The sequence below is a fragment of the Phyllostomus hastatus genome, unplaced genomic scaffold (genome assembly GCF_019186645.2).
Source record: "Phyllostomus hastatus isolate PE091 unplaced genomic scaffold, TTU_PhHast_1.1 phas_contig_40, whole genome shotgun sequence".
In the NCBI taxonomy this organism is placed as follows: Eukaryota; Metazoa; Chordata; class Mammalia; order Chiroptera; family Phyllostomidae; genus Phyllostomus; species Phyllostomus hastatus.
This window is the reverse complement of record NW_025333872.1, coordinates 12,004,916-12,023,141: the sequence shown is the minus strand read 5'-3', so window position 1 is coordinate 12,023,141 and position 18,226 is coordinate 12,004,916. Positions and strand designations below refer to the sequence as shown.

General features: G+C 39.6%; 1 protein-coding gene across 1 annotated transcript in view; it reads right to left on the bottom strand.

Moving 5' to 3' along the window:
• Nucleotides 1-14,039, bottom strand: part of PTCHD4 (patched domain containing 4) — a 185,109-nt gene extending 171,070 nt beyond the window's left edge. Inside the window, exon 1 of the mRNA XM_045844176.1 lies at nt 13,611-14,039. Coding sequence (XP_045700132.1) covers nt 13,611-14,039 — 429 coding nt within the window. The remainder of the gene's footprint in view (nt 1-13,610) is intronic.
• Nucleotides 14,040-18,226: the final 4,187 nt, after the last annotated feature.

Sequence of the window (18,226 nt, the reverse complement as noted above, 5' to 3'; positions counted from 1 at the left end):
GGGGCACTGGTGAAGGTAGGTGTCAGGTGTCAGGGCCAGTGCTCACTGGGCCTGAAGCTGCGGCCCGGAGAAAGCAGGTTATTTCCTATCCTCTCAGTCCATACTCTGCAAAGTAGCTCGGCAGGATGGGGGATCTCTTTCTGGTCTAAGGTTTTTCAGTGCTCTTCAATCAGGTTATCCACTGGGATCATACAAAAAGCTTAAAAAATACCAATTCTCAGGTCCTTTCCTCAGAGATAACATTTCAGTTGGTCTGCAGAGGGGCCTCAGGCATCACATAATTGGAATGTTCTGGAATGTTCTTGAAGTGATTCTTATGAGAATCATTGAGCTATATAGCAAGAGAAAAAAATTAACTTTGTCATAGAATAAGCCACGAGGTACTATTAGAAGCTTAATCTTGGTGCGGTCTTTAATAAAGCAACGTACAGCATTTTGGAGTTGGTCTATAAATAAATCAGGTCCTTCTAATTTCTAACCAAGCTTCTTCGTAGGACACCTACTCCCTGGGAACTCGGTGACCTATATTTGTATTTTGCTTTCATAAGTACACATACTTAAGAAAGTGGCATTTTAAATCGTATAAGAAAATGTTGTTTTCTTACGGCTTCTGTTGACAAGCCAGAATATTTTGCTTTCTTCCTTATGCCTGTTAAAGATTGTGAAAACCAGCTCCAAAAACACTTTGCCAGAAACACTCCAAAGATAACAATAAATGAGCAGTTAAGTAAATAATGTCACAATCACTTGCCAGAATTTTGAACAAGGAATAAAACCATAATTATGGAAATACTTCTAAAAAATGAAAACAAACAATAAAAAATACATACACTGCATGTTCTGCAGTGAAAGATGAAAATAAATTATTTATAGAATTGGTGGTAGGATTATAAGTGATTTTTTACTTGGCTTTCTAACCTTTCCTTGGTGTTGTTTTGATATTAGACTTACATAAAAAATAGCTACAATTTATTAAGAAGCTACAGAGTATCAGAAATTTTAAAAATCAGCAGACTATATATTAATAATACTATTTTTAACATATAAAAACAAGGACAAAGCATTAAGTAACATGTCTTAAGTAATACAGCTAGTAAATGAAGAAATTAAATTCAAATATAGAGTTGTCTATTTCTTTTTCAGTACCTTATTCTTCATTATTTACAAGTTTTAAAAGAGAGACTTGATCAATAAGCAGTTCCCCTATTTTAATCCATTAAGAAATAAGACCCACCACAATAAAGACATTTGTTGCTTTAAGCTAAAAGGGCCAGATTGTCAATGCTTATAGTTTCAACATCATCAATAAGGTTTTGGGATACTGAACAGAGGGAAAGACAAGAAATGAAGATTCCCTTATCAATTTAGTTATCAATTACCAAAATATTCTTCTGTCAGGAAGAAGACAAATAGAATCAGATCAGTTTACAAACAATTTTTGAGATCAATATCTCAAAAATTAACTAAATTAAGTTAACTAAATTATAATTAATAACTTATTAATTTAACTAATTAACTAAGTTAATTAATTAAGTTAACTAAATTATAAACCTGTACACTGTTTAGTAAGAGACATGCTGATAAGATGTGGTTAGTTAAAAAAAAAAGTGTCCTAAGTTTCTCTGTCTAGAAAAAAATCCAATTCTTTAAAAGCAATCCCCAAGGTAAAAGTAGTTGAAAAGAATGAAATAAAAGTAAAAGTCAAGTTGCTAATGCCAGTTTTATGTGCTATTCCCTTAGAGAGGCATGCTCTACCTATGAAAAGGGGTCATGAACTAGTTCAGCCCCTGAGCTTCCTGCCCTTCTGGGAGCTGAAGCAGGGTGCATGTCTGTCTCCAGAGGCACTCACTGGTGCACCGCTATTCCTGCCCTCAGACTCCATTACTCAGGGTCAGCCTCACCTGCTCAGGAATTGGCCTTACAGAGGTCATCACCCAACTTTGCTTCTGCAGGAAGCCCTGATTCCTGGGAAGAAATGATAAGCTGGACTTTTCCCACATTTCTTTTAATGTGGGAAGCTAGAAATGTGAAGAAGATACAATCCTCAGCCTTAAAAGCTTTATAATCTTGAAGGAAAGTAAGATGTGTTATAGATAGGACATATATTGTACTTTATTAATGCTGTTGAACAAGTATTTAATAGCATGCTGCATCTTTGTTTTTAATGCAACATTGCATCCATGGAAAGGGTAACCTAGACTGTCCACTGGTTCAGATTTGGGCTTGCTACTTTTCCCAGCCTACAAATTTCCACTAATCAGCACCCATCATCTCCTTCCTTTGCTCCTTCCATCCTGCCTTCTTTTTAAAAGAGGAACAGGAGTTCTCTTCTTCTTTACCCAGTTCCCTCTGTTTTAAGAAATTAAATTGTTTCTCCCATTGAATGAATAAAAATGATACAAGTCATTCCCTTTACATTTCATGACCTCCAGCAGTTTTGCTTATAAAATTCTCAGTCCTACTATATTCAAATGGCCAGCATGGGCAGTTAAATAAATAATCCCCTCTCCAGTCTAATGATTTTTAAATCTGAATAGTGATAGATACTTTATTACAAAAGAAAAAAAAACTTCTGGACACACAGTGTCAACCTAAATTGTTTTATTTTTAATAAATGGCTGACATGGTTCTGGCTAGTATAGGCAGTTTCTTTTCAAATTTTTAAATTGATATTTAATTAACATGTAACATTGTTTTGGATGTGTAATGTAATGATTTGATATATGTATATACTGTGAAGTGATCACCACACTAAGTTTAGTTAACATTCCTCTTAACTTTAAAATACCAAACACAGTATTGTTAGCTATAGTCACCGTGCTGTACATTACATTCCTCAGGGCTTATTTATCTTATGATTTAATTTCTTTAATTAAATTTCTGTGTATAAATATTTTCATCTCCTCATAGATAAGATATTAAATAAAAGACACTTCTGTTAAATGGAATCTTTATCCAGGGTAGTCTTTGAATGAATTTTTCCATTTATTCATTCAATTTTCTTTTTATTAGCAAATAAACAGTTGGGATTATTAAAACCATAAATGTAACTTAGGTTTCCTAAGGCCAGAATATACAAATGAGGACATATTAAAAGGAACTTAAGTTTCACTTGCTGAGAGACAGGAATTCTGGCCCCTGCAAATTTTCACCCTTGCATTTCTGGGAGTCCTCAGAATATCTTTATTATTTCCCAGCTAGACCTTTCATAGTCTTCCTCACCAGTCCTCTGACTTATGGCCACTCTTCTGAGTTACAACTGGAGCAGATCCCCATGACACCCTGACGCTGGTGCTGGGGTCTTCAGATGCTTTGGACTCCCAGGGGGCTCAGCTGCCAGATAAAATATAGGACACCAAGTTGAATCTGAATTTTAGATAAATAATCCATAATGTAGAACATACTTATACTAAAAATGTATTCTTTGTTACTTCAAAATTCAAATTTAATTGGGTATCTTGTATTTTTATTTGCTATATCTGCAAGTCCTACCAAATGCCCAAGCCATGTTATGTTCCCTACAGACTCACCTGAGCTAAGTCACAGGTGTGCTGGTACGTGTGGAGAAAATGTTTCTCTCTCTCTCCCTCTTCTGGTGGTCCTCTGTCTCCTGAGCCCAAAGCTATGTTGCTTGTGCCTCGGATACCTCAGGACCACTCGTGAAAACAGCTGTTGATGTATTTCTGTGGCCATCTCTTTATCAGGGTTAGGCACAGCCTGAGAATGTCAGACTGAGACTGGGATGGGCTTTTTCTCAGCTCCCCTGCAACTTCCCCAAGGGTGTGCCCCACAAACTGTCTCCTTATTGGATTGCTCCTTCCGGTCAAATCAATGTATGTAAGGCAGGCTACCAGCCTATTGCTTTGTTAGGCACATGCAGTTATATTTTAGCAAAGACTTGGGACAAATCTGTAATACAAATTATACCATGATTAAGGGAACTTTCTTCAAAGCACCTCCAAAATGCAAAAAAGTATTTTCTACTTTTGGAAGCAGTTAGAGAAGCTTCATGGAAAAGTGGCTTGGGGGATTCAGCTTTTAAGAGATGTGTATGCATTTGACAGTATAAAAAATTGCAAACAAAATAAAAGTGTAAAGGAAGATAAGAAAACAGGAAAGTTGAGGGTGGCTTTACTTTGGTTTGGCTGCTGCAGATGTTGTATTGCAACCTGAAACCACAAGTAAAATTGAGGACTTGGCCAAGGAAAGTTCTCAATGGCCATTGTCAATTTCCTCTCCAGGCGATGGAAGCCCTTGCAAGATTTGGTTAATGGAAAATAGAACCAAGAAATGCAGATGATATTGCTACACAGGCTAGGTTCCAGGTGTGAGAAATTATATGAGAGAGGTTAAATTTTCACATAAATAAACTAGGTAAAGAAGGTCCAAAGGAAAGATAGTGAAAAAGAAAAAAATTTTAAAAGGAGACCTTGGTCCCCCACCTTGGTAGCCCATTACAATCAAAAGATCCCCATGCCCATGCCACTTCCAGACTAATTAAATCAGAATCTCCAGAGATGAGCTCCATGACATCAGTATTCTTAAAGCTCCCTCCTACCTCAGCCAAGATGAGGCACTAATGTTGTATAACCATGATTCTTACACTTTAGCAGGAATCAGAAGTCTAAAGGACTGCTGGGCCTCAACCTCTGAGATTTAATAGATCTGGAAGGAGGTCTAAAAATTTACATTTCTAAAAAGTTACTAGGTGATGGGGATGCTGTTGGCACAAGGATCACACTTTGGGAAAGTCTGCTGCAGAATGATCAAGACCTTGTAGTTAATTAGATTTACGTTGTGTATGTATCTTGGCTGGGTTAGGGAGGAAAGAGGAGTTAATCATAGGTGACTGAGATTCTGAGCCTGAGTAAATGACAGAATAGAGATGTTATTAACAGAGTTATAAGTATGGAAGAAAATAGATGTTTGGTGTGAGGGAGAATATTGAAAGAACAGACAATGTTTCACAGGAAAATTATAAATATTAGTATAGTAAGTGCAGAGAGCCAGTAAGAAGTAGAGAACCATCAGAGACATACAGGGAAAACCAAATGTCATAGAAACCACGAGGGGAGAGTGGTCAAGCCAAGCTTTGCTGAGGCTATCACAAAGATGCAACCTCCATGATACTTCCAAACACAGTGAACATCAAAACCAAGGCCCCACACTTTCCTTACCTGCCCTTTACTGTCCTTAGCAAAGAGACATCACAGTCATCATGGTAACCCTACAGGCAACTCAAGCTTTTTAGTGCAAAACACAGAGGGATCTATATCCCTCATACTGCACTTACTAAAAAAATAGCAACAACTACCAGCTCTGAGGGTGGAAACCAAAGGGTTTTTCATCTAATTATGAGTTCACAAGAAAGTCAATTAACCAATTCTGAATAAGGGTAAAATATCAGTGCTTAAGGAGTTCAACCACTAGCATTTAAGAATTTACAATGAAGCAAGTGCTGTTCTTAGTGCCGTATACCCTTCCTGCTCAGAGGGTGGTTCACGAGCCAGTGGCATCAGAATCACTTGCTGACAATTAGAGTTTGAGAATCACTGCTTGAGGTATCATGAACTCGTTTAATCCACTCAGTGCTAAGGGGTATGGGTTAAGATAAAGGAACAAAATTACAAAGTTAACGTATTTGTTCAAAGTCAGAGAGGTAATGGAGCAGAGAACAGATATAAACCCAGAAATCTAGATTCATAGACTCTCTCCAAGCTTGTGTTACACCAGCTCTCAAGAAAGCCCTATCATGGCCCTTTGCAAACTCCCCATCATCACTCTTTAACATCCATCCATAGTGACTTTTGCTTGATGCATCGAAGGGACTGTGTACCCCTTGTTGCACCCTTGCTTCTACCGTCTAATCCACACTTGAGGAGTGTTAGCTCCCTTCAGATGTCAGCTCACAGTCACTTGCTCAAGTCATTTCGAATACCCCGAGTCTTGGTATCCTACACTCACAGCACTGTGTATTTTCCTCCATGATAATCTGTAATTATGGATTTACCTATGTGATTTTTGTCTTTTTCACTAGACTCAAGCTCCTGGACGGCAATCACCACATCTGCTGTTTTGTTCCTTACTGAATCTCCAGGACACTTAAAATAGTTACCCAAATGAATGTTATATGAATGGCTTTTGAATCTCATGTGTCTCTTGCCCACATTAGCATGACCTGCAGTGACGATCAGAACTGAATGTTCTCTCCCTCCATGTAATCAAGGACCTGGTGAGGTGAGGGAACAGGTTGAACATTCAAAGGGAAGTATAATCTTTGAGGCTGAACCCTAAATAACCAGTTAAGACTCCATCTGCCACAAAGCCCTGAGGCTGCTTTCAGACCTTCTGAAGCTACAAGAACCCTTTAAACATGCTTTTGCTTTCTGAAACCCAGGGCCTGTACTGTGCCGCGTCTCTGAGACAGCAAAGTCAGAATAGTGTAGGTGTAGTCTCTCCACAATGGGAGGGTAGCTCTGGAGAAAAAAAAAACATGGGCTGTTCTAACACAAACCCTGTAACTAAACAGAGTCTATTCATTTTGCATGCAGCTCATCAGGTAGCTTTCAGAGGCCCTGAATTTCCCTGAGTGACAGAGAATAAGCCTTGATTTCAGTGAATGGCTCTGCTATAATAATCCTGTCTGAGGAAAGCATGGATTACAAGGCCACTTTCAAAATACACACACCACTGTAATTGTGTTCCATTTTCCCCAAATACTCTTGCTCCTATATATAGTTTCTATACCTTGCATTCTCATAATACTAACATAATTAGTCTAACTCAGGTTTAATGATGCTACTATTGTGAAATAACTGCAAAACGGCTTGAGAAAAACACTGCTGATTTTTTTCTTAAAGAGATAGATTTAATTTCAACATTTTTGGAAAATATTGAACAACAGTAATCATCTTTAAGTCTAACCAGGTGACAGGCCCAATTACAGAAGATAAGGATGAAAGTTTCTGTCTGTGGAACAGCTGCTTGAAAATTCTTCAGGCACTTCTTCAATGTTTCTACCACATGACTAAATGATATGGCTATGAGTTCAGTTACTCAATTTTCTTGGCATTTTGGTTCCGAATCAATGCATATTACTTTCAACTCAAGCCATGACTAGTAAGGCCAAGCTCCCTTTTAGACCTGAGCTTCTCAAACTTACTTTCAATTGCCTATGAATCACCTGCAGAGCTTGTTAAAATGCAGGTTCTGGTCAGCAGATCTGTGTTGAAACCCAGGTAGTTTTCATTTCTAAAAAGCTCCAGGTGCTGTTGCTGGTGGTGGTCCTCACACAACACTTTGAAAGTCAAGGTCTTGGAAATTGCTGCAAAATTAGTTTTGTGGCCCACAATGCAACTTGGCATGCTTTGAAGTCAGAAATATTCCTAAATGTTTCTGTGGGCCAGGGCTGTGATTAACGTAATTCTGTCCACCTCGTACTGGCAGAAATAATCAGAAATGAATCACTCCCATGACTCCTCTCTGAGGGCTTGGGGGACTAAGTTAGGGAAGAAATCGACCTGCAGTCCAACCTAAAGCTGTCTTATGCAAATCTAGAATCTTAGCACTTCCAGATATCCTCTTTAACAATGTTTATACTGAAGGTACATAGAAATGTCACCATGTATCTGGAATAGGTCTGAACAGATGCTGATCAAGTTTAAAACTGAATTAAATATAATCCAATCATGGTATAATAACTAATGGGTTAAAATAGAAAATACTATCCAAACACACTATATTTTGAAAAGCACATCCTGGTTTATTTCAGTTATAATAATGTTCAAAGCAGAACAGATTAAGAAAAACTGTTTGAGTCACTATCGCTTAACATAGCAGGAAAAGCAAATGAGCATTTTTTGTTTTTTTGTTGGAGGGGGTGTGGAGGATTGGCCTTCGTCCCTTCTACACTTTCATCACACTGTATGTGTGTCTTTGCCTTCTCCCCATTCCATTCCCAAGTCCTCATTGGCCTGGGCCACTGAGGAAACCACCATCAACTCAACTGATGATAAGAATGTGTGAACAATAGAGGGAGCTATTTATGTTCCATTTTTCAAAACCTTCCCTTAAGTCTTGAATTTCAAAAATGGAAAGAAAGATAAATACTTATAAAATTATTTAATTTAGTGGAAAGTAAGTTTTTGTAGAAATCAAGAGGCAGAACCTAGGCCCCAACACCAAACAAGTTTTTTGTCCACTTGTGTGCACTGAAAAAAATCAGTAAACAAACTTAGCCTGTTACAGTGGCTTGGAAATACATGCGCAGCCATTTAGTTAGGAAATTAACATCATTCAACAGTATAGTTAAAATCTAATCAAGTCAATCTTTACCACCAGAGGAAAAATATTTTAGAATATATCCCAAAATATATGGTAATGATATTTACTAGTATATGGTGGAATGTTACAAAAGAATCCTAGAACTTGAAGCCCAGATTGGTGATGGGGCTGGTCCATTGTCATACAACTATTTTTTAAAGAAGTGTAGTTAGAACTTAGGTCTCCTGAGTATTTCTCAGTTTAGTCCTCATTGTACCATTGTACTATCCCATACTATCTCATCATTTTTTCCCTGATGCCCATTTAAGATATAAGTATTCAAGGCTGTCTGGCGCACAAAGCCCCTGGCTCCGAACCTTGGGTCATGTTACATGATTCCCACTTTCAGTTGGTTGTGGAGTCTCACTCTAGTTTGTTCTGAATTGATGTACTACTATATTAAAGATAAAATAATGTGTCAGTGAGGAATTTGTTCAACTCTTGTGGCAGGTTCCATAGTAGACACATAGCAGGGGTTTGCCCAGACTTCAAATGTTAGCCCCTTAGGGGCGTATAGGGAAAGTGAAGCTTCACGTCATCTTCTTCAGGGCTGGTCTGTCTGGTTGAGCATGGGAGCTGGTTTAAAAGAGCATTAGTGGTCTTATAACATGAATTTCACATGGCTTTCTTAGTACAAAGAGCTGTTTGTTAGCAAGAATAGTGTAGGATATACTAGGCCCTAACATAGAACTATGGTTAAGAATATGAAGTTAAGCACCAGACAGGCCTAGATTTAAATACCAGCTTCAAAATGCACTGCCCTTGATACCTCATAGAAGTCATTTAACCTCCTGGTCTTTAATTTCCCTACCTCTAAAATGAAAATAAAGACCTACTCTGGCTCAGACTTGTAAACATGACATGCTGTGTATAAAACACCAATATCACTTAGGACATAAGCTGAACATTCAATAGGTTAACCATGTTTCCCCCTATTAAGAGGGAATATAAGCTTAAATGTAATATATAAGCTTATAAGCTTAAATATAAATATAAGCTTAAATGTAAATCTAAATCTAAATATCAGAGAAGATCCTAACATGGATGTCTTGGGAAATGTTAGAATCAACTAGGGAAAGAAGTCTATGGAATAGCTTTTTTTGGAAATCTCTAGTAATAACATTGCTCTTCCATTTCCAAGTCAGCTTAGGTTGCCCTTCCAATGAGACAGGGACTAAGCAACTAATTGCAACATCTTCCAAATCTGGAAGATATGCTCCACAAGTACCCAAAGAAACACTATATTTTCTTAAAAAGCTGGAAGTGTTTCTTTGTTTCTATTCTTAAATGTGGTACATTGGAGCACATACACTCCACTTAAACATGTGTCCAGAGGTATGGTGTTAATGGAATTTAATAGGAAGAACAGCCTGCAGGAGAATCAAATCTGGGTCATTCTTTTTTCATCATTTGCCATGGACCACATTTGTCTGCTGCTTCTTATGTCTTTTATTGTGGCCAAAATAAAGAACAGGGGACATATGGATATAGTGTTTTTTTTTCTTGTAACCAGCCAGATGGAAAAGTGCAGCCATGATGGCCTTCCTACAAGGATACAAAATATTCCCTGCAACCACCTGAGCCACTTGAATGATAATGAAAATATTTCTTGGGAGTCCAGAGTAGCCCTTGCTTAACAATTTTGAGTGTCTGTCTCATTTTAATCAAGAGACTGGGTCCAACAGTACGTTATGTATTTAACTGAAAAATCCAGCCTGGCCATATTGTATTAACTTATACAAAATGGATCTTTTAATAGGTGAAAAAAGATCCAAAAGTATAGGGATCAAAATATTTTATAGAGATCTAGAAAATGTAGAGAATACCTTTACAATAAAAGTATTCCACAGAGGTTTGAAAGGTGATGATGATTTTGTGATATTGCAATTATGTGATGATTTTGTACATTATAAATGTACAAATTAATTAACAGACTAATCAATGATGTGAGTATTATCTACATAGAACTACACAAGGTTGGGCTGAAGGAATGTGAATAGTACAGTGAAAATACAATATGAAATCTATGTCTAATACGAGATACAATAACATAAAGCTTATAATAACAGGCACAATTATAGAGTTCATATTATATAGGCATATGGATTTCAGATATTGGCCTCTTGTTTGAAATTGTATGTATGTTTTATTCTATAGTGTTATTCTAAGGTGACTACTGCTTTTTCATACCAGCTTTATCTGAGCCTTGGTTTAGAATTCTGTTCCAGCAACTTCTGTGCCCTTGCTTGTCTGGATCACCTTGTGAAGATGATCATGTTTATCTGAAATTCTAAACCTTACTGTGCTCAGGACTACTTAGTTGTCTTAATTATATCTAGAAGATATCCTTATGATTGTTTTAACTAAGGTTTTTGACCACTCCTTTCTGTCCATCAGTGTTTCTACATCTTCAGGCTATTTCTTAGCACTGACCTACTGGCTTCTTTCATGTCAAGAGGTTGCTAATTCCTACTCACATTATCAAGCTGCTGCTATTTATTTTGCATTTTCTTCAACTTCTGATCCCCTGCCCACTAATAGCATCTTCCAGCACTAAAATTTTCCATATTGTCCAGAGTTGGAAGATTGGTGATCTAAGTATGACAAAGGAAAGCAAATTGAATTATAGGGCCAGAAAATGTACCTATAAAAATTACCTTCAAGTCTCATATGCCATAACTTCTTCAACTTAAGCTTCCATCAGCATCATAGAGACACTCTTTGAATATCACTGGCACATATGAGTTAAAATCATTTCCAAATAACATGTAATTGAAACAAAGGTAATCTCACTTTGCTCTATGCCAGAGAGTTCTTAACCCGAAAGTCATCAGAGACCCTCTGATAGGATTTTAAGTACCCATAGTACTCACAAATTATGTTTTATATTAGTTAGTTTGTGTGAGATTACATCTGGATGCTTGAGAGGGCCCACTGTTCTCAGAAGAGTATTAAAGCTTTCATTTACCCCAACATGGCTTAAGGATACCACTGATGTCATGCAGAGGGAGGCAAGCCAATGCATTTGAGAAGACATTGAAATTGGAATATAGCAGAACAAGGGCTTTACAGTGTATAAAGTCAACATAAAATTCTGTTATTTTTATGGTAAGCAGAATAATTCTACTCTTATTACATTGACCTTCATAATCAATTACTCCATTCTTTCATGACTGTCCACTGACTCCTACCAAGATGTAGACTGGCCAACCAATCAGGCAAAAAATTTAGGTGGAGCACCTATCAAAGACCTAGCATGGTGTTGGCTCAGTGGTGGACCCAAAGATGGCAGTCTCTGTTTACAACTAACTCTGGATGAGAACAGTGACATCTACTCTTTTTAGCCTCATGAGGGTAGGAATCTTGATTTTGTGCCTCAACCTTTGTCTCGGTGCTTAGAAGAACATCTAGTAAATCATAGGAGTGCAGCCAATGATTATTAAATGAGTGAACTGAAGGCCTCTGGGGTCTGTGCTACAAATGCCATAGTGAAATTGACAGATAAACAAAATGTCCACAGTGGTTGAATGACAAAACTCTTACACCTAGAGAGGACTGCTGAATAAAGGAAATAAGGGACCCAACTAACAATGCATATCAATAAACTGCAAACTAGCCTCAATAGGAAAAACAAACTGAAGTAAAACACAACACAGTTTGAAACCTTTCTTCACACCAAATGTTTGACATAGGGGAGAACTCAGTAAGAGGCAATAAGTGGAGAAGATCCCTCTCCTCCTTATCCTTTTTCTTGTCAAAGGAATCGGGAAACAAAAAGCATGCTGTCCAGCAATGTGTATTCATTACACTCCCCTCCATAAGTGTTAAGCAGACTACCCCTTACCTAGATGTCAGGCTGATGAACCATCTGTCTGCTTCACTAAACCTCAAGGGGCAGTTCAATCAAACAAGGGGCTGAAACCCTATCAGCCTCCAAATACATTTAAATAAGGACAACATGTTCAGAGGAAGCAGGTGATGAGGTTTCCTGAGGAATCCCTAGTTCCTAAGTGCATTAAGTCATCCTTCAGTTCAGGGAAAAGAGTTTTTTGATCTCAAAAACCCTAAGAAAATAATTTTTGTGTATAGATGCTTGATTATATCAAATAAATAGAAATATTAGTGATTTCTTACATCGAGGCCATCCAGTTACTCAAACTGGGGTTCCTCCTATTCCATGATCCCCACAGAAGCACACAGGGTTGAGCATTCAAATGGTGCAGTGACTCTTTTGGAAGTCACATCTGTCCCTGAAACTTCAGTCTCCTGGAGACCGCATGCTTCATTCCCTGCTGCAGTTCAGTCCTGCCAGTGTAGGATGAGTTTAGAATTCTCACCTGAGCAACAAAATTTGAATTGAGTGTTTAAACAGCACAATATATTCAGTGCCGAAACAATCATCCTTTGCAATTTTTGCTTCCTGTGGACTGTTTTTTTTCTTTTGCTATTATAATAATCTTGCTTTAGTTTGTATTACTATAGGAAGAAGATCACAGGACTCAGCAAATTAGCATATCAGTTAGCTGCACATCCCCATTTTCACACAGAAAAAAAAATTCTGCTTCTTTCACTATGCAACCACACATGCATATAATTCCTGGAATCCTAACTACATTCACACTCACTGCTCTCAGACACACACACTCACTGGGCACTGAGACACAAACTCTACATGTTAAAATCAAGCCAGGCTGAAGATGCAGATAGGTGGATATGGCACCAGGTGGATGTGTAATCAGTAATAAGAAATACATTGAGCCCCATAATGAAAAGAAATACCCCAAATTGTTCAGGATTCCCCCACCCCCTTCCATTCACTGATTTATTAACCCTGAACAAAGATGTAATTGCAGGGTCTCAGAAAAAAAAAACTTTTTTTTCCTTTTTTTCATTTTTTTGCAATTTTTTTTTGTTTGGCTTTCAATTTCTTAATATCTAGTTGTACCATTCATTGCCTGTTTTCTTCACTCAGTTGCCCATCTTTTCCCCCCAAAATGAAAGAAGCATCAGCTTCTGAGTCTTAAGGATGAGACCTCTGCATTTTCTTTGCTTGTTTAGGGCAAGAAATGAAGTGCTGCCTCTTTAATTGGCAGAAGCATGCAGGAGGAGCATACCTTTAATTTAGTGTTGGGATACCTCACTTGCACCCTGGCTGTTGTCTTATTGGAGACGGCAGCCTGCCTGAGATCCTCTAGCACTGAAATAATATCATCCAGCACGCATTTCTTATCCTGATTTCTCAACACACACAGATGGGAAAAAGTATAATTATAGCCCTTGTGGTTCACCTTCATTTCCAGCACGGCTCGATGGGTCTGCAGGATCCCCTCAGCCTGGAGCAAAATATTGTCCCCGGGTGGGGAGAGGAGGATCACCCTGCCATACCTCCCAGGGGTGTGTAAGTCCGAATAGAGCTGGCTCTTGGACTGGTCCAGGGGGAAAAGGCTGCTGGCCAGACTGCGCTCGATCTTGGCCAGGCTGTGGCTGGGAGCGACCAGGCGCTCCAGGTCGCCCTCGGGCTGGAAGCGGTTGAGCGCGCTGAGGCCGAAGGTGATGGTCAGGACTGCGGGCACGGTGAGGAAAAAGACCGGGTGCCGGCTCACGCACAAGCCCAGCCTGTGGCAGAACGACTGGAGCCCTCTGCGAAGCACCTGCCGCAGCAGCATCCTCCACCAGATCCAGCTTGCAGGCGCTCCCGGCCGTCTTAAAAAGCACATGTGACACGTGTAAGCGCCAGGCTATCCCCCTCTCCTTCATCCCACCCTCTCCCGGCCAGCCCCGATTCCCACTGCTGCCGCCTCCCCACCCCCTCCGCGCCCACCCCGGACCACTCCGCCTGGTCTTTCCCGGGCCCCACCTCCATGCGCTCCTACTACTCTTTCAAACACTGCAGCAAGTTGCAGTAAGGCGGGCAAATATCGACAGCGCGCGTGGGGGCAAGCGGCGGCGCTGCGGGGGAACCGCGGGACTCAAGTCCTCCCCGGCCTCCCTGCGCCCTCGCCGCCTCCCGCGCCCCCTCTCACCGCAAGAGCAGCGATCCCACGGTCTAGCCCTTCATTTCGCTGCTGCAGTCCCCCGGCCTCCCTCGCTGGAGGTGGTTCCGTGCGGAGCGTCCCACAGATGTGGATTTCCTCTCAGTCCTGGTGGGGATCGGGGCAGAACTGGAACCATGTGCCTCGGTGTTGTAAGAAGCAGACATGTGCCCCATAGGCGTGGGGGGGGGCAGGAGTAGGAGGGGGCAGCTAAGCTTTTCTCTTTTTAAGATGCTGACAGTTATTTTTAGAGTTTTGTTTTCCCTCTTTCCTCCTCGCTGGAGTGAATGGAAGAGGAAATGGGTGAAGGTGCTGCTGGCCCATTGGAGCGGAGGCAATTAGAGCCCAAGAAAGGCGGGGTGGACGTGGAGGGAGGGAGCTCCTGGAGGCAGGCAACCAGTTTTTCCCCTCCAGATACCCTGTGCCCTCGAATTGTGCTTTCCAGCTGAAGAAAGGGAACAGAGAGGATGATGCTGCATTTTCAACACACTACAGAGCATGCGAGGGATTTCCTTGCAACACCTTCCACTCAGTCATTTCATGCATTATCGGCTGCACCGAGGGCTCCCGGGGACCCCATACTACCCGCGGTGCGCTGGGCTCTAGGGATCCCTTCCTCGCTCTGATGATTGAAGAGGAGGGACTTGCCAACCGCGGTCGCCTGTGGCGTGTGTGTGTGTGTGTGTGTGTGTGTGTGTGTGTGTGTGTGTTTTGAAGCTCTACAGGAAATATGTGGGGGTTTTTTTTCATCAAATATTGCATTCACATTCTGTACTTTTGAAGTTTAGGACAAAAAGTTCTTAAAAGCAGGTTTCAGCCCTCTTCCCCCATTTTTTCTTCCACTCTGAAGCCCTGAATACGGTTTCTCGCCATCTGATTGATTCGGAGGTGAAGCGGACTGAGAGGCTAAATAAGTTTCTTCTGTGAGTAGAATTCCAGAAAAAAAAAAAGCATTTGGGGACACTCATCACATAGATTTTGCCTGAATAAAGAGGGCTAGATCGGTAGGGGTAAGCCCATGGGAGTCCCTCGATGTGTAAAACAGTGAGCCTCCTTTACCATTTAGGAAAGTTCTCACCAGGTACAGCTCCTCCCTCCTTATATAAAAGTGTGAAGGTGAGGAATTCTCACCTGCATCAGATCAACTTCAAAAACTTGACTATTAATAAGTGTGTGTGTGTGTGTGTGTGTGTGTGTGTGTGCGCGCGCGCGCGCGCGCCAGTTCTCACTTATTAAAGCTTTCACCATTTCACATTCTGGAAAGAACAGGAAGAAATCTTGAGGACAAATTCTCAAGTTTGATCGTGAACTACAGACTTCCTTTCCAAATTTCTGTTCTTTTTGTACTGACTTCATAGAGAAGATTGAGTTTTAAAACATGATTTGTTCACCTCTTCTTCATGATAGTGAAAAGACTTGTTCTTCATTATATACTTAGAGATGTACCCATCCATGCATACAAACAAGCCAAAAACTCCATCCCCTTAATAAATAGATGCTTTTTATTTTTGCTAGTAGAATCTGTCCTTCAGTTATCTGGAGAACAGTAGGACAGCAGAGAGCACAGAGACAAGGGCAATGCTTGTGGACAACACTCCAAAGAAAAATTCTAGCCTTTTAAAATTGCAAGTGAACTTAGTGACCATCAGTTTGAATCCCTACAAAGGACAGGGATTGCTTCCAAATATCCTTGATGATTCTCTATCCAGCCCATGCTGCAAAATTCTCCACATTGTAAGAACTCACTCATTTTTCTAGGAAGCCCATTTTATTTTTAGATAGCCCCTTTCTGTTTATATGAACTCAATCTCCATGCAACACTCATAGGCTAGTCCTCCCTCTCCTTCAATGGGTAGAGTCCCTTTTGTATAACTGTCAGATGTTGATGTTATTTCATTTAATGTATTCCATTAGCTCAACATGCTGGGCCATTGTTTTATGGTACACAGCAAAGAGGAAATGTACCTATCACCCATTTTCTGTGCCATTTTATTACATTAAGTATTCTTGGTCATATCATATGCATTAATTTTTCTAAAAAATGGCCTTTTTACAAAATATATACTAATAGATTTTAGGAATGGGCTGTTGAATAATTTGTAGTTCATTTTAGAGATAAGGACACTAGGAACTGTAGAGGATAAGTGAAATTAAAACCATACTCAGAGTTATTACAAAGCTGAGACCAGTGTCCAGGGCTCTCATTTCTAGTCCCATCACATTTCCTGCAGCCTTGGACCAGGCCCACCCCACTGTTCTTCACAATGAACAAGTCAGTCAGAATCGTCTCCTGTCCTACTGCCTCCATTTCCCACACCTCCCTCCCTAATAAATTCAATAGAATTAGAAAATAATAAAGACACCACTAGATAATTAACTCAGTAATATGGTACATCCCTGAGATGACCTACTCTGATGTAAATACAAATCGTTGTGGAATTATAATGACATAACAATATATCCAGTATATGTTAAGTGAAAAGTATGTACAGTATGAAATCACTTTGAAAAATAAAAATAGATGCTGAAAAAGATAAAATCTGTATTAAAATGTTCCTTTTTATTGCTAGATTATGGGATCATGGGTGATTTTTTTATAAGAAAAAACCTTTTTAAATTCAGAAGTTTCATATTACAAAAAGTTGCAAAGATAGTACTCAGATCCAGTCCCTGTTATTGATACTATCTTACATTAGGATGGTACATTTATTACGATTAAGGAACCAATATTCATACATTATTATTAACTATAATCCATACTTTATCTAGATTTCCTCAGTTTTTACTAATATTCTTTTGTTGTTGTTGTTGTTCCAGGATTCCATTCAGGACACCACATTGCATTTAGTCATCGAGTTTCCTTAAGCTCTTATTGGCTGTGACAGTTCCTCAGACTTCCCTTGTTTGGGGTGACCTTGACAGTTCTGAGGAGCAGTGGTCAGGTATTTTGAAGAATGTCCTTATGTGGGACTTATCTGCTGTTTTTCTTATTGTTAGACTGGTGTTGAGAGTTCTGGGAAGGAATAATAACACAGAGGTAATGTGCCATTTTTATTACATCATATCAAGGGTACATTCTATTAACATGTTTATCACTGTTGATATGAACCTTGATCACCTGCCTGAGTAGTGTTTGCCAGGTTTCTTTGCTGTAAAGTTACTCTTCTTCTGTACTGCTTTCCACAGGGTTTCCTTTGGAAAGTAGTCACAATGTGCGGCCTACACTTAAGGGGTGGGAGCTATGCCTCACCTCCTTCCTCTTTGAAGATGGAGTCTACATAAGTTATTTGGAATTCTCCTACATGGGAGATTCGTTCTATTCTATTCTACTCTATTCCATTTTATCTTTTCAATCTTTTATTTATATCACTACTGACGTGAGGATATTTCTAAGTATTTTTTATTATACTTGGATACTTCTTTCTTGCTCAAATTTTTCCAACTTTGGCTGTTGAGAGCATTTTCCATTGGTTCCTGCATCATTTTAACATACCCCATTATTGCTAGGAACTTTAAATATATATTCCTTGTTGGCAAATCTGGGCCTTTTGTGCTGATACTTTATAGCCACAAGACGCCAGATGGGTCAAGGTAGCTATGGTGTTAGTTAAACATTGCTGAAATGATGTCCCAGTAATTAAGAGGTCATCTACATATTGAAGCAGAGTTCCTCCATCTAGTTTTAGGTCCTATAAGTCCTGGCTCAGGGTCTTCCCCAAAATTGTGGAGGAGTTCTTAAAACCTTGTGTCAAGACTGTCCAGCAGTATTGAGTCTTGACCTGAGATTCTGGGTCCTGCCATTCAAAAGCAAACAATGGTTGAGAGTCTTGATCAACCAGAATGCAAAAGAAGGCATCTTTTAAGTCCCATAC